The 22,421-nt window shown below is 45.9% G+C and overlaps 4 protein-coding genes across 4 annotated transcripts; all 4 read left to right on the top strand.

Moving 5' to 3' along the window:
• Positions 1–1,917: 1,917 nt before the first annotated feature.
• On the top strand, positions 1,918–2,505 carry DACRYDRAFT_16663 (uncharacterized protein; the record flags this gene model as incomplete). Its single annotated transcript, XM_040771218.1, has 1 exon — positions 1,918–2,505. One exon carries the CDS (start codon positions 1,918–1,920, stop codon positions 2,503–2,505), a length of 588 nt encoding a protein of 195 aa, XP_040627609.1.
• Positions 2,506–2,688: 183 nt separating this feature from the next.
• On the top strand, positions 2,689–3,729 carry DACRYDRAFT_117144 (uncharacterized protein; the record flags this gene model as incomplete). The annotated part of the gene is made up of 1 exon (XM_040770327.1): positions 2,689–3,729. Exon 1 carries the CDS (start codon positions 2,719–2,721, stop codon positions 3,727–3,729), a length of 1,011 nt encoding a protein of 336 aa, XP_040627610.1. The 5' UTR covers positions 2,689–2,718.
• Positions 3,730–4,152: 423 nt separating this feature from the next.
• Positions 4,153–6,198, top strand: DACRYDRAFT_108781 (uncharacterized protein; the record flags this gene model as incomplete). Its single annotated transcript, XM_040768734.1, has 5 exons — positions 4,153–4,459; positions 4,514–4,688; positions 5,525–5,843; positions 5,900–5,996; positions 6,047–6,198. 5 exons carry the CDS (start codon positions 4,153–4,155, stop codon positions 6,196–6,198), a joined length of 1,050 nt encoding a protein of 349 aa, XP_040627611.1.
• Positions 6,199–11,164: 4,966 nt separating this feature from the next.
• DACRYDRAFT_54140 (uncharacterized protein) lies at positions 11,165–11,993 on the top strand (the record flags this gene model as incomplete). The annotated part of the gene is made up of 3 exons (XM_040775234.1): positions 11,165–11,308; positions 11,391–11,540; positions 11,697–11,993. Coding segments are annotated over 3 exons (591 nt in total), but the record flags the coding sequence as incomplete, so codon positions are not given.
• Between the last annotated feature and the right edge of the window lie 10,428 nt (positions 11,994–22,421).

A 22,421-nucleotide genomic window follows, 5' to 3' on the forward strand; every position in this document is an offset into this window, starting at 1 on the left:
AGAACATCTTGCTTACTCAGCCTAGTCAGGTGATCAGGTCATATGACCAAGGATGAGGTCATATGAGGTCATGCACAGCCATGCACAGCAGGTCACCTGACCATCCAATCCTTCCAGCAGGTTCCAGCACATGACAAGGTATACCAGCTACTTCCATGTCATAAAGGCTTAGTCATGTCTCTTGACCAAGCAATGAGCTGGTGCCCTGACAAGTACAAAGCATCACCACAGAATCATTGTCTCCAGCTTGCTGTCAAATTTCCAGACCAGATCACATGAATACAGAACATATTGCAACATGGTGCAACAAAGCAACCCTGCCTGTGCAGAAATGCACCAATTCTTAGCTGATAGATCTGCCAGAGCCTGTTAGATGGGATGGATTATTGCACTTGATTTGGAGAATCCAACAAACCCAGATATCACTGGTATCAGACATGAAGGCTTGCATGTGTTCAAGTTGCACAGCTTCAATCATGGTGGGTCTCCAATAATTGCTAGCACTCCATGCCATAACATGGAGTGAAGGAGATGCAGATGATCTGGCCAGAGGATGCTGCAACACTGAGTGCCCTGGGGCCCTTCCCTTGACAATTCTAGAAAGCTGAGATCACTTCCTATCTCAAAAGGACTGGGAGGTAGCATGTCCTGATTCACCTTCCAGAGAGCTAGAGCATCTTCATATTTGTCAAACCAAAGCAGTGGAATTTGGAGCATTTCAAGCATCACGTCATTGTTGTCAACATGTACTGTGACACCATGTCAGCCCAAGGTCTGCTTCAATTGGATGATTTGTTCAACAAAGTCTAGCAGGATGCCAGGTGTTTGATCTGGTAGCTCTATATAAAACCAAAAGTCAATGAATTCATTCTGTTTCAGTGATGTCAGCAAGTCAGCACAATGCCAAACAAACACACACACCACCAGGGCCAACCACACCTTTGACCATCTCTCAATAATCTCATCCTCAGGGCAAAGCTGATGAGGAGGAAGATCCAGGCCATATGGGACCTGCAATATTCTGAAGGCTATATGAAGAGTTTCTTCCATGATACCTGGCATGCTCTCCAACACTGACATCTGCACATCTTCTTGTTCTCATTCATCATCCTCTCTCATTCTGCTGATAAGGTCCTTATGCATTTTGCGTGACGTTTCAATGCATTTCTGCACTTCCATTCCAGTTGAGACACCGGCGAATTTCTGAACGTAATATCATGGAGTTACACTGAAACACAATGAAGGGTGTTTCTTGTCATTCAGCAAGGGCATCACTGTGTCTATCAAGAGATTCATTTGTGTGTCGCGTTCACGGAATCGACTTGCACGTGACGTGCCATAACACGCTATGATGTTGCAATTGTCATATGACAAAACTCTAACACTTGATTATGCCAGCTTCCTCAGACGATACAAGGACTATCAAGGCGTTCACTGGGAATATCATATCCCGATTCTTTGTGCTTTTTACCTATGGATAATGCTCGAGGTTGGCCTGGCGACGTGACGTGGCAAATAACATCTCCCATGCACCTCCGTCCGCCGTCACGGAGGCCGGCGCCCTCAGCAGCAGCATCACATTGGCCGGGAGAATCCAGCGAGTCTTTCGGCACAAAAATGAGCACCGAAGACGATAGAATAAAAGAAATCACTGCGATTTTGTCTCGCACTTCTATCACGTACAGTTTTGCCGCCTTGAATCTGTGCCACCTTGAACGGTACAAGACGTCGTCTGCAGGACTGAAGTGGATTCCATAATCCACGGACATTCTCGACTCTGATTTGTCTTCGGAGTCTGAAGATGAGATCCCGACTGACTCGTCGCTCTTGTCTGACCCTGCGTTCTCAGACTGCAAGGAAGCATCGTTGGACGACACTCGTACCTCACGCCTCCAGAACCACTCAACGGAGCATGCGATGGGTACTATTATTGGGTCGCATATACAAACATTACCGCAAGCCAACAATGCTGAACATCAACCAACGGAGACGTCTGATGATAAGGATGACGATTTGGCGGGCGACGACGAGAGTCACGGAGAATATGCTGAGACCAAAGACCTCTGTTCAATTGGAGTTCAATCCGATCTGAAAGACCAGGCGATTTCGGGCTCGCTGTCTTCGAAGAGAGCCACACTGGACATCGCAGCTATTCACATCTCGGGAAGCATCTTTACACGACTAACACCCTCGCAATTATACGAAGTTTATCAAGAGGAAGATCCGGGCGAGAAAGCCAACGACTCAGCTGTGGACGATGAGAGGCCCGGAAGGTATGCCGATACCAGCGAACTCTTTGCCATTGGAGGTGCACATGCCTTGGAAGACGACGCGATGTCGGAACCCCCCGTCCAGAAGACAGCTACATTAGACGGTGCGGCCATTCGAATACCAGGGAAGATCCTCGTGCCCCGCACGCCAGTTTCGTCACAGCCCTCTGAAGACGATGCGATATCAGATGCTGTGGTTCCGAAGACAGCTACACTAGACGGTGCAGCGATTTGAATGCCGGGGGAAATTCTTGTGCCCAGCACACCAGTCTCGTCACAGATTTCTGAAGACGATGCGATGGAAGACGATACGGTCCCAAAGACAGTTATGCTGGATGGCGCAGCTATTTGAATATTGGAGAAGATCCTCGTACCCAGCACGCCAGTCCCATCACAATCCCTTGACCGGTCATATCGAGGTGAACTGAATTTAAGTGCTCACAGCGGCATGGTTCTAACCGATAGCACTGATGAAGATATCATATGTTCTCGGCTCATTGGGCGCAAGACTGACACATATGTCGATCCTGTTTGCTCGAGAAGTAACACGATCAGTGCCGAGCACGTATCCGTAGTCGACATTAATGCTCTTGCACGTGCTGAATCCTTATCGGGCGAACTTTTGCAAGGTGAAGACGGAGTGCCAACCAGACCCATTCCTATCCCCAACCTCGAAGACACTTCTACTCACCTCCCAACTTATGAGCCACCTGGATCAACTATACACGATCCTTCTCTTCAACCGGAGGAGGGAGACTTCCTCCAACACGAACTCATTGACGCGACGACCTCATATCGCCATCAGAGCCCACGGTCTCCGCGCGACCACAGCACCGCTCTCAGAGCCTCACGACTGTTACGAATCGCGACGGGCAACCAAACTGCTAATCAGATGGGATACGGCGAATACCAGCCGGATCTGTCTCGAATCACTCCCCTGCATTCTTCTCTCCTTTTCCTCAGTCCCGAAGCTGAATCACGGAGTAAAGACTCTCACAAAAGTCATGAATCGAATACGGCTGGGCACGCATTCCGAGCCATGTCAGACTTCCAAACCTCTTCTACACCGGTGTTATCGACTGGCTACTCGATGAATACGGCTAAGGGCGTGGGTATAGATGCGTCTTCTGTGCCCCCGCCCAGTAGTATGGCTTCACACTCCGCAATTCCTCTAGAAAAGCCGCAACCATCTGCTCCAAGCGTCTTTCGAGGTTCTTCTCGAAAGAGAAGGTTGGGAACCGCATCTAACATGATAAAACGCCCTCTCGAATTCTTTACTCCTGCTCCCCCCCTACAATGTTCCGCCACCGACGATGGGCCACAACGTTTAGATTATCCTCCCAATCTCTCCACCATGTTGGACCGTCTCTCTGAAATGCTGCAACCAATCAGCAAGGCGGCTTCGTCATCCTCTCTTCTGGCCCCGCCTCCCTCCAGGCCGATGACTACGTCGTATTGAGAAGCTGTAGCTCCCACTCAAGGGGTAAGGGAACAATTCACAAGGCCGAACGAGTTGTTACAAAGGACACAAGCGCACGAGTCGCGCTTCTCCGGGGATGAGCGCTCCGGCTTGAAGAAAACAACGTCTGAGATGGAATCAACTGCACTCGTGAAAGCAAGGAATGATGACACGATGGTGACTGAATCCGATCGGGCAGAGGAATCGGTAACCCACTCGATCATAAGCGCATCAGGAAAAGCCACAAAACCCGCCATATCCACATTATCGGTTTCTAACGTGCCCCTCCGGCGGTTGGCGTGTTCCCCTCCCGCTACGGACGTACGACAGCAAGTAAAGCCACAGCTGAGTGCACCCCTGAAAGCTAAAAGTGATACAAGCGCGGTTTCATCCAATGAGACGAGAAAATCTGTGTCCTGCGCGATGTCGATTGTGCAGCCATACAAGCCGACAAAGCCGGCTGTACCAACATTATCGACTTCAGAATCCATCCACAGTGGGTCAACATCCATGCTTGCCCCAACATGCGCACCGGAGCGAGTAAAGCCACAGCTTACTACCAAAGATAAGATGGCAATTGCCGATGCCGCTCGCATTCGAAGATGTAATTCATCGGCGAAAGCCCTTGTGGTGTTGGACGTTGGCAGCAAGGAAACGCTTACTGATGGACAGGCGCGTGTTCTTGCTGCAGTGCTAGAAGACAAGGGGGTATTCTTCACTGGTCCTGCGGGTACGTACATCACATAATTAGGCCCTCACATGTCGACTGATGTGTGCTGTGAAGGTTCAGGAAAATCCTTTACCTTGAAGCACATTATTGGCGCGCTGAAGAAGAAATATCACGACAAGCCAGATGCAGTAGCAGTAACTGCATCCACAGGTCTAGCGGCCGTGGCGCTAGGTGGCAGGACTCTTCATTCATGGGCGGCGATCGGCATCGGCGAACAACATGTTGATTGGTATGTGAAGAACATACCTTCATGGCCGTGTGCAAGGGAGAGATACATGCAAACTCAAGTACTGGTCATTGATGAGAGTGAAATATTTCTCTTCTTCATTATGCGTGGCATATTAACCGGTGTGGTGCAGTATCAATGATAAGCGCTTGGCTCTTCGACAAGATTGAAAAAATCGCACGTTATGTTCGGGGCAACGCTGCACCCTCTGGTGGTATTCAGGTCTGACCTCCTCTCGGCTTGCTCCAAGTCCAGATCCAGATGCTGACCAGTACCCTCCAGCTGGTGATTACAGGTGACTTCTTTCAGCTTCCTCCCGTCGAGGCGAAGGGTGATCGGGTAACATTTGCGTTTGAGGCCAAAATCTGGCACCACTGTGTTCAAGTCGTATTTGAACTTACCGAGGTTCTTCGACAGAAGGATAGAGGTATAGCCAACCAGATCCGAAATAACCTTAACTGATATTCTACTTTTCTAGCTTTTATCGAGTTCTTAAATGAGCTCCGGATTGGGAAATTGTCAGACAAAGGCACCCGTTTTATGCACTCTCTGAATCGGGTGCAGTCAAAGAGAGCGCACATAGTTCCGCCCATTCTGCTGTAGGTTTTATGTCATGCTGATTGCTTCGCTGATATGGATAGTAGATTCCCGAAACGCAAATTCGTTGACACGGCGAATGAAGTGCGGTTATTACGCTTAGAACGGGTCATTTTCCAATACCATGCTCTCGATCGCGGGGATCCAAAGCTTCTCGAAAGAGAGGAGAAAACGAACTCTACAATGGGCGCTCAACTCTTGCGCCTGGCGCGGGGCTCCCCGGTTCTTCTGACTCGAAATAGGGAAGACGGCTCCCCCCTTGCAAATGGCACAAGAGGCATTGTATTGGGCTTCTTGACCTTGTCTGAATGGGAGCGCAAGCGGGATGGTGTGTGGGTAGATCTCAAGGAGCGAGAAGAAAACGCTTGGGACAACGTCGTCGACCTGGTCGAGATCGATCCCAAGGGAGATCTCACTCCACAAGAAATAGAAAGGAGAAAAGCAACAGTCTTCCCACTTGTGCGATGGACCACCGTTCGAGGTGAGTTTTATGACCTCGTGGGCTACGAAAAATGGGTAATCAAAGGAAAGAATGGGGCTCCTTTGGCGGAGCGTAACCAGGTGACTTGTGCACAGTCTGATATTATAACTGACCACGCTCATCTCCTCCGGGACAGTTACCCATCGTACTTTCTTGGGCAATGACCATTCACAAGGCCCAAGGTCAAACAATGGAAAATGTTTCTGTAGACCTGACAGGGACTTTCGACTCCCGTACGGCTGTGCTTCCATGTTGTGACATGAAGGCGACTGACCACAATTAGGCCAACCCTACGTGGCCTTATCTCAGGCTAAAACACCTGAAGGGCTCTTTTGTATCGGTGATCCAACCCAAGAGGTGTCCGAAATATTGGTCCGATGGGTGGTGTGCGAGAACTCGCTGGAGAAAGACGGGAGAGATGGGGGAAATCAGTAGAAATGCTGGAGTCAGCCTGAAGCTGAGTTGTCGGAAATTGGTCGGTAAATCGGAGCTCGATGTCTGTCTAGTCAAGTGTTGCAATAAGTCAAGTCGAGTACACTGAGTCGAGTCAAATCTGCCTATCCAGTAAGGGGATAATTGGATCTGTATAATCGCTAATGGAAAAGGGGCAGAATAAGCTAGATACAGGAGTTTCTGGAAACTACTTATACTAGCTACTGAAAACTGCACTCTATACTAACCCAGTCTCTAGATACCTCTCTAAGGCAAGCATTGACATGCCGAATATCCAGGTGGGTCAATCCCGTCACAGAGGAAACCCACTGTCATCATGCCAAATATCTGAGTGGTCCTGTTGCCTGGGGAATCATAGTAGTCACCATGCCGAATATCCGTGGTGGGCCAAGGCTCATTGCTGGGGTGCATTATCTGCATAGTGAGGGTCTGTAGTACCCTGCAATGGTCTCCAAGGGCCTGAAAATAGCCATGGGAATATCGGCCTGACACACCCTACCGGAGGTGGGGTTGTTCATCAGTTGGCTGGGCATCAAGGGAGGTTCTTGTGTTTGCAATCACTGAAGTTTCAGCAATCTAATCATTCCACAGTTTGCCACTGATTCCTGCATTCTGTGCTTTCACTGAGAGCTTATATGATCCTGAAGCTGCTATGCTGTATTGCAGGATTAAAACTAACAGTGTAACCATAAACACAATGAGTGTGTTCTGCTTGTACATATCAGTGTTGAAGTCAAGAGAAATAGTCCCTTGTGCCTCAAGTCCTTGACAACATGACATCCTGTCACACATACTGTATGATAAAATTGCACAACTTGCATCACACCTCCTAATGTAGTGCTTCAAAGCTGATAACTGAGCTACAGAATTGTACTTTTTCTCATGCTTCATCATATGGTAAATTGCACATTCTGTTGAATATCACAATTTGACGGCATGATCTGAACTTACTTGGAATGATAGTACTTGAGGGGTGAGGAGTGAACATAACAGTCTATTTTACTTCTCTCACACCCCTCATGTGCCAAATTGCACATTCCATCAAATAACACAATCTGCACGGCATGATCTAAACTTACTTGGAATGACAGTAGTTGAGGGCTGAGGAATGAGCATGAGAGTCTATTGTACTTCTCTCACACCCCTCATGCATCAAATCGCACATTCCATTGAATACCACAATCTGCACAGTATGGCGCAGACTAGGAATGATAGTGCTCAAGGGCTGAGGAATGAGCACAGTGTTATATTTCTCTCTCCCCCCTCATGCACCAAATCACACATTCCATTGAATAACACAATCTGCACAGTACAGCTCAAACTTGGAATTAAGATGCTTGAGGGTCAAGGGTTTGAAGTTCAAAGGCAATGCAGTACCAATTTCAAATGTGTTCCACAGCAAAAGATTTGAAGGCAGTCAGCATGTTACCCCCGCCAAAGAGTTTGGCAGAAAGTCAACTATGGACTGAACAGCTCCAAGTCAGTGATCTGTTGAGGGGCTTCATCTGACCATGGCCACTCATGGATTCATCATTACTTGGGGGTCTGTCAATATCCCTCCCACTCCTTTCTGATTGTCAGTCAGATCCATCGATGGGGAATACTTAGACATACCTTGGTAATCTGATAGGTATACCAATCTGCTAGTCTTGTGGAACTGAACATGCTGGGAAAATGAGAGAAATTGTGCAATGTCGCCCTTTGGTCCCTTGACAAACAGCAGCTGAGCATTTGAGTTCTGCAGATACTTCACAAAACCATCCTCCCCACCCTCAATCAGTTCTTCCACAAGGTAGGTTAGACCAACTCTGCTTTTCTTCTTGGCTTTTGAAGGGGCACTGTGGCCAACATGGAACAGGCCACTCCAGACAAAGTGAACAAAAGGAATGACAATGGCATGTGTGGGATGTCCCAGTGGGGCTTTTGCTCTGAATTCCTTGATCTCAATGATGACAAGTTGCTGCAGAGCAGTGGCCCACACAAGATTGGTCATCTCAGTAGCAAGGAGCTTTGCTTCTTTTGTTTTGCTGATGCAGAGGAAGCCTCCTAAATTGAATGCATCACAGGTGTCTGTGTCTTGGATGAACCAGCGTTTGCAGGCCACTCTTGATCCAACACCAACCTTGAACAGAAGATTGTCAGATGAGGAGTTGCCATCACTGTGAAGGATAATTGTCCCTGGGTGTGAAGTTTTAAATGAGCCCAGCCACCCGAGAAGAGAGTCAGGTCTCTCATTGACGCTAACTACAGCAGACAGCATAGTCCACATCCAATCAACCCTCACATGGTATCTCTTCATGATGAGGGTATTGAAGTCCAACCAGGCTGTAGGTAGGAAATAGCCCTTCTCTATGAAGACACCTGAGACAACATTAGTGGAGCACTTTGAAACAATATGAGACTGTGCACCGGCCGGAGACTTCCTGTCTTCAAACATAGGAGTGCTGCTCAACAGAGCCTTTTGAATGTCTTCAATGCTAATAGGAGCATTTGTAGATCTGGGGAACATGGCTTGCACCTGCATCCGGCATCTGGCAGGAGACAAGGATGGCAACTGACTGAATTCCTAATGGTAGCATGTATCAGACAATCAGACACTAAACAGAGAAAATGAACCCAAGGGGAACTATCTTTGCAACAACACTTTTGACCACAAATATCAAGTTGCAGGATAGGTTTGCTTGGAACAAGCCCTGGCAAGCTCAAATGTGTGCTAGACACAATGCTGGCCATCACTTTGGAACAGATAGTAAACAACATGATGGGGCATATTTCAAAGGGTTAGTGAATGAAAAAGTGCAGGAAGAAAAGCAGTATAAGGAGGATCAGAGGAAGCGAAAAGGGAGTATAGGAGGTGGAGCAATTGCTGGTTGCATTTTAGACTTCATGCAGTTGCTCAGTCAGCCTTTTATGCCTCATGCAGTCCAAGGGGTATTTGGAGGGGGAACCAACATTAACACATTGGGAGATCAACCACTTTGGAATGGTATCTCCCCCAATTAAGACAAAAACCACATGGTGTGATCACGCCAATTTGTCTCCCATCAACAAGAGCAACTCAAGGAGTAATATGCAACCATCTGTCAGTGTGGTACATGCAGGATTGGCTGGTTCTGCATGCTGTTCTGTATGATGTACATAATAGTGAGTGGAAAGAACAGCAGAAGATACAAGGAAGCAAACATACTTTTTGGTCCATCCCAAGGGATGATTGCACTGTAGCCTTGGCCACCCAGAGGTAACCAAGCTGAAATCCATTCAGCTGAGATTTATTTGGTCAAATGCTCACTTGGAAGGACCCAAATGAGGGCTGAGTGCTATGACAACATTTGGAGTAAAACATTGACAAGACCATCCAAAAGGCACAATTCTGTGGCAGATGTCAATTCTAGTAACAGGTGAGAAAACACAATCATTCTGGAAACTAGTACTAACCACCAGAGAATGCTGCGCCGGAATGCACAGCAAGACCAACTTGAACATTGGTATCTTTGGGAGCTCTTGACACATGCTGCCAGTGTTCTTTCAATGGTCATTTGGAGAGATTGAAACAGAGATCTCTGAACATATTAATTGGTATTTGCTTTTGGTGGTTCTTTGTCAATAGAGGGTGTCAGAAATTATGGTAGAGATATAGTACTGCATGGCAATGCAGAGTGAGTAATGCAACACATGTCATTGTTGATGTCTAATGAGGTGTGAAATTGACATAGCTATTGTGTATATCAAGAGGCATTTGTTGAATGAGGCATGATGAGAAATGTCCCATGGAAACATGGTTCTCAAAGATAACCTGCAAATCACAGGTGTGGCATCTGGAAGCAACATGTGAGAAATCCTCTGGAAGACCACAACACATACCCAGGTGTTACAAGTTGCTGATGCACTTCAGAGTTCACCATATTGTATGCTTGTATCCCATCTTGGCTGAGCAGAGATGGGGGTGGCAGTAAATACTGGTCATCTCCCATGAGACACCTGTTTTTTGCCACCCATTTCCTTACCAAATTCCCCAGAATCAGGAATCTGCCAACCCAATCAACACCATCAAACAGGTAGATGTTCAAGTGTATCACCCCCATATATCCATGCTAAACAATCTTACAGTTCCTGATGCACTGTTAAAACCCCTCATTGTTCAGTACTGGAATTATGGGGCAAAGGATGCGGAGATTGTGGAGAAAATACTGCAGGATGTTGGAGGGCAAGAGAATGGATGGACACTGGGGTAAGCCTTGATCAGTTGATGTCAGAAGATTAGATCACTCACTAATGAAAGGCCTTGGACAGTTTGGAGGTGTAGAGAAGAAATGTGACTGAAGAGTGTGCACCAGCAATGGCATACAATACAAAGTATTGGTCCCCACATAGAGGCTGTATGAGCAGAGCATGGTGTGTCAAGTGCCAGGTGCATCAGGGCAAAGCGGCTAGCAGACTGGTTGTGACAAACAAACATTTTGGCATCCAGGTGAGCCTGCCTGTTGTAGTGGTGATTCCTTCATAAACCCATTTAATATGATGTAGATGTTTAATTGAAGAGTACAATACAATTCATTATCCAGATGAAGTTGCCAAACACAAAGGCAAGCATCTGGAATGAAAACAAGTTTGCAGGCAGCCATTGATTGAGACAATAAATGGCCATGGTTTGGGTTATTTCTCCATATCTGCATCAAGCTTTTTAGCAGGGCAATATTATGGTTAAAAGTATGGTGGACTAACTGAAGCCTGAGAAGCCCACATCTTATCTTTCACTACTATCTAGAAATGGCACGACAATTTCAAGGCAAGTTCCTCAAAACAATGACCAGCTGTCTCTCACAATTCACTAGGCATTCCATTATACACTCAGAGTGTTTTTGGTAGTCAAAACAATGGCATTGCAAAGGGACACACACTCCTATGCCAACTGCTTGATCCATTGCTTGTTTGGCAATCTTTCCACAAGTGGAAGCTGCAACTTATCAAGGCCCAACCTGAGTCTAAGTTGATCCAGTTCCAAAGGGAGTTTGCATCAGGATATGAAGATTTGCTGGAGGATGGAATGTGGAATGGATGGTACAATCTGTGCAATGTTCTCCATTGGTACATTGTATGCTATTGTTTGATATTCCACACATGTTCACCAGGCCATCAAGCTATGCATTTGCTGCATTGCTATTCTGTAGCTGCAGCACAAAATTGATGAATATGTGAAAATGTACAACTCCAGCAAGCCACCTCCTGGCATCAATAGAGAAAACCCTTTGCCTGTGGGCATTCCCATGGAGATTCTTCATCAACCCAAGCAATTCAATGCTCAAGATTTCAAGGTGACTATGTGTGTTCCCAGTGCTTAGATATCTACCACTTAGCCATGCAGGTTTCAGCAAATGAGAATGATTTAAAGCATGTCAAGCAACTGTATGCCCCACCAAACCATCTGGTGCTTGACTTAGTTCCTGAGGAGTTTGAGCATGCATATCAAGCTGCTTATACAGGTTTGTCCTCTACACAAGCCAATGCTCTTAACTAACTCCTTGCCAGCTGTTGGCAAACCCAAGATTACCCTTGCATTGTTTTGGAACATGTATTTGGCCATTCTATGCTGCTTGGAGGTGAGCTCTAGCAGGGACCAAATCCATGTGGTGTTATTGTCTCATATGGAACAAGAACTCAATCTAGCTGATGACCATATTGATGTGATGCCAAATATCAAAGGTTACAATAAATCATCAGATGCTCTTCCTGGGTTGCAGGACAATGGAAGAGCAGAGGAGGGCAGAACAATTCAGTAAATGGGCATCTTCCTGCATGAAGATGTGACATTGCAATAATATTGGTGTGAGCAGTATGTTTCAGATGCAAGTTGGGGTTGACTCAGTCACAGATCAGGATGCCTTCTTAGACTTGGCATTCTTGCCCCTCATGGCACCTGCTTTGATTCTTTTGCACAAGTTTTCATAGTACCCTTTCTGTCCTTTTCTTAGTGAATGTGCTTTGAGGTTCAGTTAGGCATGGATAAGAGGAGCAATCCAGAGAAATCCAATCCACTCCACAGGACATTCATCTGGGTGCAGAGGATATCACCAGCATATATACTATTTGGTAAAATGTACTATTCATACAAGGATGTAGAGGAGAAAATTGAATCAAATGTACTGTCATTGTGAAACCAAACTTACAACAGGGTCGAGACTGTGCTGCTCTAGTAAATGTATTTCAGGCATATGTGCAACATGTGATAGTCAATTGTTGGGTGGCACATTATTGCTGCTTACATAATCGTTGGCACAGCAGCTCTGTGTGAGTTTCCTGGAATCCCTAAGTGCCTCCTCTTTGGTGCAAGCTCATTGGCAGATTGAGGCCTCTGGGCTGGACCAGGGCAAGGATGGCAAATCTATTCAAGTATGAGTGCCATTGGAGATGACAGGAGAAATGGATGAACCACATGACCCAATCCATAATATTCATTGGCCCATAATAGTAACTTGGTCAAGGGATCTGAGCATTGGGGTGTGGTTGCTGGCCAACATTGCAAACATCCAGCATGGCCAGGGTAGGAGCCTTTGGGATAGGACTCTCCATGCCACCAAGTTGGAAAGCATCCATAAGGTCCATCCATCATTGGGCAGGGACATGGAACATGTAGAGAGACTTGATCAAGGATGCAAAACAGCCAACCAGCTCAGCATACAGCAGGTTGCATGCTATTTGGTAGAAGGCTTCAGGGGAGCCATACCCAGCATACATCAAATCCTGGAGGTAATGCAGTCCCCCATCATTAAGTATCCAGATGAGATTTGTGTACCAAGTACCTGGCTTGTTTTCAGCACAATAGATTGACTGGGAAACTGTCACACACCTGTGCTGATGCCCATCCATGTGGTGGCTGTCTTTTCACAGCACATGTGTCAAAATTGTATGCAAGGCCATATTCACCAACAGGAAAATACTACAACCAGGGGGGGAGGCCGGCTACTGAAGGTTGGTGTCATCCAGCCTGTCAATGTGACCAAAGAGCTTGTACTTACATGGTTGTGCCATGGCATCAGTACTGTATGAGAGATAGACAGGCATACCCATGTCTTTTATTCATGAGGCAAATCCGGGAGAAGTTCTGAAGCCATGAGGCTGTTCAAGTTATCTGGCAATGTCTCATGGGCTCACTCACAGGCAGACAAGTGTGGTCAATGCAATAACAGAATCCATTGTCCATCCACTTCCAGTACAACACACCTTGTGATGAGACCAAATCTGAACTAACAACAGTGCATACTCTGGTAATGTGGACCTTGTGACAAGACAGAATCTGAACTAACAACATACTCTGGGAAGGTGGAGTGCACTGGGCCAAGAACCTGCCTATCCATCCTATTTGTCAGTGCCATCACTTGAGTTCCCTTCATCCACATGCATACTATACATGGTGAGAAGGGTGTTCTTGGACATGCAGGTGATGACTGGGCAGCCTGCTTCCTCAACTACAAAGTGAGTGACAGAACAGTTACACTCCACGTTGAAACCTGTCTTGCGCTTGAGTAATTTGAACCTCGAGACTGTTCCATCCTCCTGTACATAGCTTATATCACCACAATGAAATATTTCAAGGATCAATGGTCCATCAGGGTCACCTACACTGTGAATGATGTCAGACAATTGCAAGATTGGCAATTGTTTGTGAGGACATACCCCTTGCATTCCAGGTCATCATGTGGTACTGGGGACAGAGTCTTGATCTGCTGGGAAGTGATGGGCGAAATGCTGACAAATCTTAGCATGAATATATATCCCATGTCTGAGAAGACTTACAAAGTCTGGAGCACAGGACCCTGCTCTGCCAGTGTTGCAGGATGACTACAAAGATAGTCCTGTAAGAGGGAACAGATGGTGAATGTATACAGGTAACAATTGATTTCACTGATGTAGGTGTCGTGAGTAACAGCCAGTAAGTGATTTGAATTGTGAACTTGGCCAATGATCCACACCCATTTGCTATGGTATTGAGTATCTTCTGTCACAGCTTCATAAGCTTGGGCTGAATGAAGCTCCAGTTGCCTCTGCAAGTGGCATCCCAATCCCAATGTGCTTGGGCAGACTGCATTTCATGTGTCCAAGCAGTCTGGCATGTGACGTACATTTGTTGGACACCTCAATTGGCAAAGTTCCATTTCTTGGGCATAGACACTGAGAGTGTAACCCATGACAACCATGAAATAGTGGTCCTTTCAATGTCAGGAAGTCAATGTGCTCTGGGTTTCAGGCTGCTGCATGGAATGCTGTCAAGAATGCATGGCCTGAGGTTTTTACCCTGATTGATCCTACTATCTCTATCCACAAGACTATCACAAACTGCTGCTACGATCTCACACGTTTTGTTGGCAACATCCATCATTTACTCCATCAGTCTCACTTTGTATATGGAAACTTCCATCGTTCTACATATGCATTTTCCCTTCTTCCTTGAAGCTCCCTAAGCATACCCTTTGCAGCCTACTCTCAATATGGCTGGTCCTTTTGGTGCAAGGATTTTCACCAGCATCCTCTTCAAAGCATGCTTCACAGGCAAAATCAACCTGGCATCTGCCTTTCAAATGTAGTTAGACATTCTGTCTGCTGCTCCTGAACAGTATGAAGAGATGAGACTCAAGTTAGGGAACAAGTGCTTATGAATATCTTTCCCCCTTCCTACAGGAGTATCCTAATGAGAAAATGCTTTTAGTGCCCTGAGTACCATTGTAGCCATGAGATCATTGCCCAAGCACAATCTAGTTTCTGCTTTCAACTACAGCATCAATTGGCAGCATCCAACCAATTGTCCTCCTGCATAATCCTTTCCATGCCCTACTTGAAATGACTACAGCTATAATATGAAGCAACTATCTGTGATGACTCTAAGCTCTGAAGAGGTTACACATGCTCTGTATCCCCAATTATGGTTAAGACTCTGTATGTTATGATGGATTGAAATGAATGGTACCTTAAGGACGGACAAGGAGTAAACTTAATGGACTGTTGGCTATTCACACTCATAAAATGTAATGCTTATACATACTGTTGTCACAGTAATATATACAGTTGCAAGCAATGAATATATGGACTGCACCCCATAACAATTTGCCCCTGGTTGACTTCTTTGTCCATCAGTACCTGTTACATCAAGCTCCGTCAATCATTTCCATATATATATTATCCACATAGATTTTGGTAGATTGTGATAGAAGACAGTATAACAGGATAGACCACAAAAGACATTGGTAGATCATGGGAGTATGTCCACAGGATGTGAATCAACTGCTCACATAGAACTAACCTACATCTGAGCTTTCCGGTTCAAGGAGAATGCAAGTTGTTGGTCACAGGATAACATCCAGTTGTGTATTGCTCTGAGCCAAGTAAGACAATTCAGTTATTTCTTGAAGCTCAGAACAGCAGTCAAGTAATCTCATCAAGTCAGCATGCAAAATTGCTACTGAATAAATGGACAGAGCTGTTTACAGTATCTAGGTTTTTTTTCAGTGGTTGTGTAGGACACTTTGACCATTATATTGGCTGTTATAATGGTGCACCAAAAAGGGCAGATTGTGAGATCAATGTGACTCGGGATATGCAGGTATTTCTTGTGATACCACCTGGGAGGGCAGTAAATCCTGGCAAACCCACTGTTACAGGTTTGATTCCTTCAAGTTCAGGTTCATCAAGGGTTAAAAAAACGGCAAGATTTTCATTACAACAGCCTTTACTTCCTCCATATCTCCCTCCTCCAAGTGGATCAAGTCTGTAACCTGGTCAGTACATGCTTAGTTCAATACTAAGAAACCCCTCACACTCAATGTGCTGGTTAGGAGCAGCCAAGTGAAACATTGACTAGTAGTCCCATTTGCTCCACTGCAGTTGCATAACACTTGACAGACACAGATTTTCCACTGCCTCATTATCTCATAGAGTGATTGCTACTCCAAAATTGACAGTGACAAGGGAGCACTGCACTTCACATGCCTGATTTGGTTCAACCATATACTGTTCAGGCTGCACATTCCAAGCCTGAGTATCTCCAAATGATTTGTTGAAACCAGCAGAGTATGAAGCATGGGCACAGTACAAGATTACATACCTGGCAGATCCAAAACTGATCATGAGTCAAGTAGAGGATACAAACCATATGCATGATTCAAGAACAAGAAGACATCTTATCAGTACAGGGTCAGTGGTGCCATGGAGGATTGGCAGACAGGATGGTGAGTCCATTAATGTGATAGTCAGACCCTGTGCTTCACATGGACCAAACCCAGTACTTACGTGTGCTTTATCTAGAGCAGCTTGTGGCAAACAGTGATGAATATCTGTCAGAGTCTGACCCAGAAGGTGTCAAAGTTTGTGACTCTGAACTCCAGGGTAGAGTGAGGCACTCAACACTGCCCAAGCAGTTGCACCATGAGTGCAGGTCAGCTGCTCATCATGTTCATTTCCAAGCTGCCTGCCACTCTCATCGTCAACTTGACTCGCTGAGCCATGAGGTTGATTGGTTGGATGAAGATACTTTGATATTGGTTCCACTCACAGGGACATACCCAGGGAGAACAAGCAATATAGACATGCCAGATAAGGGCAAGGGAGGGTAAAAAAAGCAAACCCATCCAGGTGTGCCTCAGAGACCAAAAAAGGGTGCCATTGATTAGTACTCAAATTGGTTTACAGTGTCCAGCAAGATCAATTGGCATTGCATGGTGCAATCACAGAGCACTCATCTCTCTGCCCTTCAGGTTAGACCTCTTCCATGACCAGTGTGGAAGATTGGCTAATATATATTCATGCAGTATCAGACAGTCTCCTCCAGGCCTGTACAACCCCCAAACAGAAAAAAGTGCGGCCTCACACCATCAGCGCCCTCTCCTAGTGTTCCCAAATGGTCAGATGAATGCATTGAGGAAACAGCCAAGGATGACAAACTATCTGGCATGATGTCAGATTCAGACAATACTGAAGAGCACAATACTGGATATGCTACTCCTGTTTTCCCCTGATAACATAGAAAGCCTGGAATGTATGCAACCATGGGGGGGTTGACCCCATGCACTCAAAGCATTGTTTGTCATGCCAATGGTCTGTACCAAGTTAAAGTTGTGAGCATTCATGCTTTCCTGGATTCGCCCACTAGTCTGCAATGGGTCAGATGTGCATTCAAGGAATCATGTGAACATTTGGGTTTGACTCAAAAACATCTTGCACACTTCAGAACCAATCCAAATTTTGCAGACAATATGTGTAATATTATGCATAGTGACTGTTCCCACCTTTGGTAAAATGGACCTTGATGATATGGTCAGATTGAGCAGCACATGTCTCCACTATGAGGAGAAGTCACCAATAATGTAATAGGAACTTGCTATAATCTTTCTCTTCTTATGCTGGGTTCCTGTGATGCAATTGCCCATGAGGTGCAGAGACTGACAGGCAAAGAAGACTTATTCATATTTGCTGACAATCATGTGTGTACATTTCATGTCTTGTCCAGGCCATCTTCTGACTGATTGAAGGCACAATCTCCAAGCCTTGCATACCAGCACATGGCAATTGACATTGTCTATGCATGTTCCTTCTTCAAAAACCAAAAAAAGCAATGGAGTGAAGCATAGAGAGGCTTTCTTACAAGGCAGGCCAGCTCTACTGGCCCTTGTCATAACAGCAGTACTGTCTCATATAACTTTTGTCCTTGCTATTCCCTGACTGGAAAACAGATTGAATGTGCCCTGTGACAGTGGGAAAGTGGCAGAAAAAAAACTGGAGCTCAATATCACTTTTCTGCTGCTGGTTGGTCCGAAGAGTATTTGCATCATCTTAAAGAAATAACAGATTTCTCACTGGAGTTTCTGACAAGGTTTTGCAAATGAATGGAGCAACTTTATAAGAACACCTGGTATGTCTTCATTGTCATTGTAGGGTCACATGCTAAGGGAGTGCCAGGGCTGGTAGTGGGGCCTATTCACCTTCTCATGGTGCAACCAAGAGACATGCCAAGGGTGTGGTAGCCAAACTCAGGGCTCTCAACCTCTCCAATGATTTATCATTTGCATCTTTTGACCTGAGAAACTCACCTTCTGCCTGCGTTTGCAAACCTGTGGCAACAAAGCCCACTCTGTCTCTGATTCCCAGAACCTCATCTTCCCCATTAACTTTGCCCATCAACAAAGAATATGACTGGTCCACTCCCATCACTGGATGGGATGGTAATGTTTCCACAAATTTGTCTGACATGAATGTGAATGGAGTGACAGAGTCAGCAGCTGAGACAGAAGAATGCTCACAGAAGTCAGCCCAACCTGCAACTTCCATAGTACGCTCTGGTGCACCCCTTGAGAAACTCAATGGCCGCACTTCCACCATTGACAATCACCCTTTCCATGTCAGCATGTCAAGCTTCTCCTGAGTATCTGACCACCAATCAGCAGTGGGCCACTCATTGTCTCAACAAACCATGCATGACTATGAAGAAGAATGCACCATGAGCCACTTTGAAATAAACCCATGACGCAGCTTTGCTAAGACTCTTCCATCCCTGCACATCTGCCAAGCTCATACCAGTCTTGTGCATAACCCTGTCTTCAGCATGGCTTCCAATGTTATGTCACCCAGCACTGAAATTCATCCCCTCATTCCTGGTGTGTGATTTTCCCTGATAAAGCACTGTCCCCACTGATCATCTCCCAGGAATGCTTTCACAGAAGGATCACCATGAGAGAGCTGCTTCACCCATGCCAGTCAGAAGAATGACCCTGTTATCCAGCCCTTTTGAGGCAGATGAAAATGAAAAACCCAGCCTTGTGCAAGATTCCCCTGTGTACAAGCTGAACTTCTGAGGTTTCACCAGTGCCAATAGATCACTACCCCTCTGTGATGGTGTATTGTCCTTTGTGTCCCCAAATAAGGAGTGGCCTGTCATATCATCAGAAGAAACACAGAACAAGACCTTCACTGAAAACCCAATTGCAGACTTTGTTGCCCCACACCAGGACTTGGTACAGCATCCTCTCCCTGTGTTCAGTATACTCACCAATCCCATTGGAGCCTTGACTCCAGTGACTCAGTATGCTTCAGCAGGATGAGACTCATCACTGCCTCATGCCATCAAAGAGAATGATGCCATTGTACCCCTACATGTGGAATCATCTCCGAATCAGCCTGTGGAATGTGTGCAAATTGGGGATGGACATCTCACAACAGCACAGACTACCATGGGACTGTGCTCCAGTCAGGTTCAGCTCCTGGATGCAACCCCAGGGACCATTCAGTCAGGTCGCCTGAAATGTGTTCTACACCATCCCATTTGCCTGGATCTGTCTCTCCCACCCTCTTCATGTAGGGTGCACTGACATTAGAGGCTGAATGAATGGGACTGGTATTTACCATCAACGTTCATTTCTCCTCAGAAGAATAGTCTCTCCAATCCATGCTGCAAGTTCAAGTGATAGTTTGATGTTCTTCTTGTTTGACCTTTTTCAAACAAATTTGTCAGTGTAGAGACAACACCCTTGTATTTGTACAGTGAACTTAGATAGAATGCTATGCAACTTCTTGCATATTATCAGAGCTGCAAGCTTATAAAAAGGCAGTGCATCACAGGAGCTAAGGAATAGTACCACTCCTACGGTCTCTAAGGATATACAGTAGTCACTTCTTTCTCTCTCTACCCATGTCTCCTGCAATCTAACTATGTCTCCTGCTGTCTACTTTGTTCTACTCAAATCTACCAACTGCTACCTACTTCTACTACAGACTCTGGAAGACTGAGCTATGACACATCCTACACAAGAGTGTGTCAGCTGCAGTGGATCCTTTGATACCTGGACTGAGCTCAAACAACATGCATATCAACGACCATCTACACCATGTTACAACATATTCCAAGAGTATCTGCAATCCCACGAGCCGCTGATGAAGAAAAAGGCCACCATTGGTATGGACAAACATGAATCAGCAAACAAAACAGTGCTCTTTGAGGGCATTGGGGATGTGGTGGCAGAGCCATGTTGGTTCAATCAGCCCACCATGCTGGCCACTAGTGCCATACCCTCGTCCTTGCCTCCCAATGCTCCAGAAAACCACAACCTCATGCTTGCAACTAAGGTTTCTGAAGGTGCTTTTGATGAGCTGTTGTCTGGTCAAAAATTCATGCAACATTTTATGCCACCAGCTGGGCAGATTCTCTGTGAAGAACCCCCCAAGACCATGCCTGCTTCTAGCACAGCCAATCCTTACTTTCCCTTCTGATCTAGAGTGGACTGGCTTGTTGGGCGCTGGATTAAACTGGATGCCCCCAGTGAAGCAGCAGCAAATCAGCTGCTGGATCCCAAGGTATGAACCTGTTCCAGTTTAACCTCTGCAGCTGACAATGTCCACTCCAGCTTGTCACATCTCTTGGTCTCTCTTTCAAAAACTGTTATGAGCTAAACCACATTGTGGACAACTTGCTTCCCATACCAGGATTACAATGGAAAAAGACAGAGTTCTGGTTGGCTCAGACAGACAAAATTTGTACTCTCTGGCATTGTGGCCTGCTGGATGCTGTCAAACATGTGTTCAGGGATGTATGCTTTGTGCAGGACTTGCACTTTGTGCTGGAGAAGCATTTTGTGGATGAAGAATGCCAGTATTGTTGCTTGACCAAAATGTGGACCGGAAATTGGTGGTGAACCCAGGTAAGGGAGGAAACACCCCAATCCACAGGATATGTGGTAACACACTGGCATTGTAGAGAAACCTTCTGCTGGGGGGCAACAATTGTCCCATTGATTCTTGGCAGCAATAAGGCGCTATTGACACAACACACTGGTGATCAGTTTGGTTATCCCCTCTATGTATCAATTGTTGGAAATCTTCCAAAGTCTATTCATGCCTCCCCTACTCAATGAGGAACCATCCTTCTCAGGTATCTGCCGACCAACAAGCTGAACAACTTAGGGCTCAGTGAGCAGGATGTGACAATTGCCCGGCATAGACTGATACACCATTGTTTGGAGCATCTCATGGAGGAAGTGATTAAAGCAGGAGAATTCAGCATCCCTATGCTTGCTGGAGATGGGAAATGGAGAAAATGTTTTCTGATATTGGCTGCTTGGATGGCTGATTACCCAGAACAGTGCATGCTGAGCTGCATCAAATTTTGTCATTGTCCAATCAGCAACATACATTACCCCAAAATGGGTACTGAGCTCACAGGCATGGAGCCTCTTCTCGAAGAAGTATATGCAAACCCCTGTATCCCAAGGGACCAGAAGGTCTTAGAGCATGCTCTGGACAGACTGTTGGGAATGAAGTCCTTGACTCCAGGCAATCCAGATGTACTGAACTCAGCACAAGATGAGGAGAACTCATCAGTCAAGGTGACTGCTTCTCAGCTTCAAATCAATCCAAGGACCCATACCCAATCAGGATGACTGCACTTGTCAAAGATGGTTGCAAAAGCATTATTGTTTACTGCTGTGGCATGCCTGTTTTGGGCAAGACTACCTCATTGCCAAATACATTGTTCGCTGTATCTGGACATTCTGCATCAACTACATCAGGGCATGTTCAAGTATCTACTTATCTGGTTCCAACAAATTCTGGGAAACAAGGAGCTCAATTGCTGTTTCCAAGCAATCCCACCAATGCATGGAGCTTGAAGCTTCCAGAGTGGAATCTCCAAACTCTTGCAGATGACCAGACAGGAATACAAAGATATGGCATGTGTCATACTTGGAGCAATATGCAGAACCTCTGTTTTGGAAAAGAAGGGATCTGATGGGGTAGGAGTGATTAGAGCTTGCCAAGCTTTAGTTACGTTTTTGTACCTTGCATGTGGAGAGCTGCACTCGGATCGTACAGTTGTGCTTTTGTGCAAAGTACTGCTGGATTTTCATAGAGATAAAAGCTCTTTCCTTTCACTGGGAATTTGATGCCAAGCTAAAGAAACTGGAGTTCAAGGCCAAGGTATGCAAACACTTTCAAATCTGGGAGGCACCTTTACTGAAGACAGTAAGAAAATTCTTTTTGCATTCCTAAATTGCATGCCCTTGTCCACTATATGTGGGCAATCTTTGAAGCCGGCTTGCTAGATAATTGGTCAACTGAGATCACAGAACGTCTTCATATCAGCCTGGCCAAAATACCTTTCTGTGAGAGCAGTGGTCATGAAGAGACCTCAACCCAAGAAATGGCAATTTGGGTTGGCTGGCACAAGAAGATAT

Source organism: Dacryopinax primogenitus (assembly GCF_000292625.1).
Source record: "Dacryopinax primogenitus strain DJM-731 SS1 chromosome Unknown DACRYscaffold_12, whole genome shotgun sequence".
NCBI classification, from domain to species: domain Eukaryota; kingdom Fungi; phylum Basidiomycota; class Dacrymycetes; order Dacrymycetales; family Dacrymycetaceae; genus Dacryopinax; species Dacryopinax primogenitus.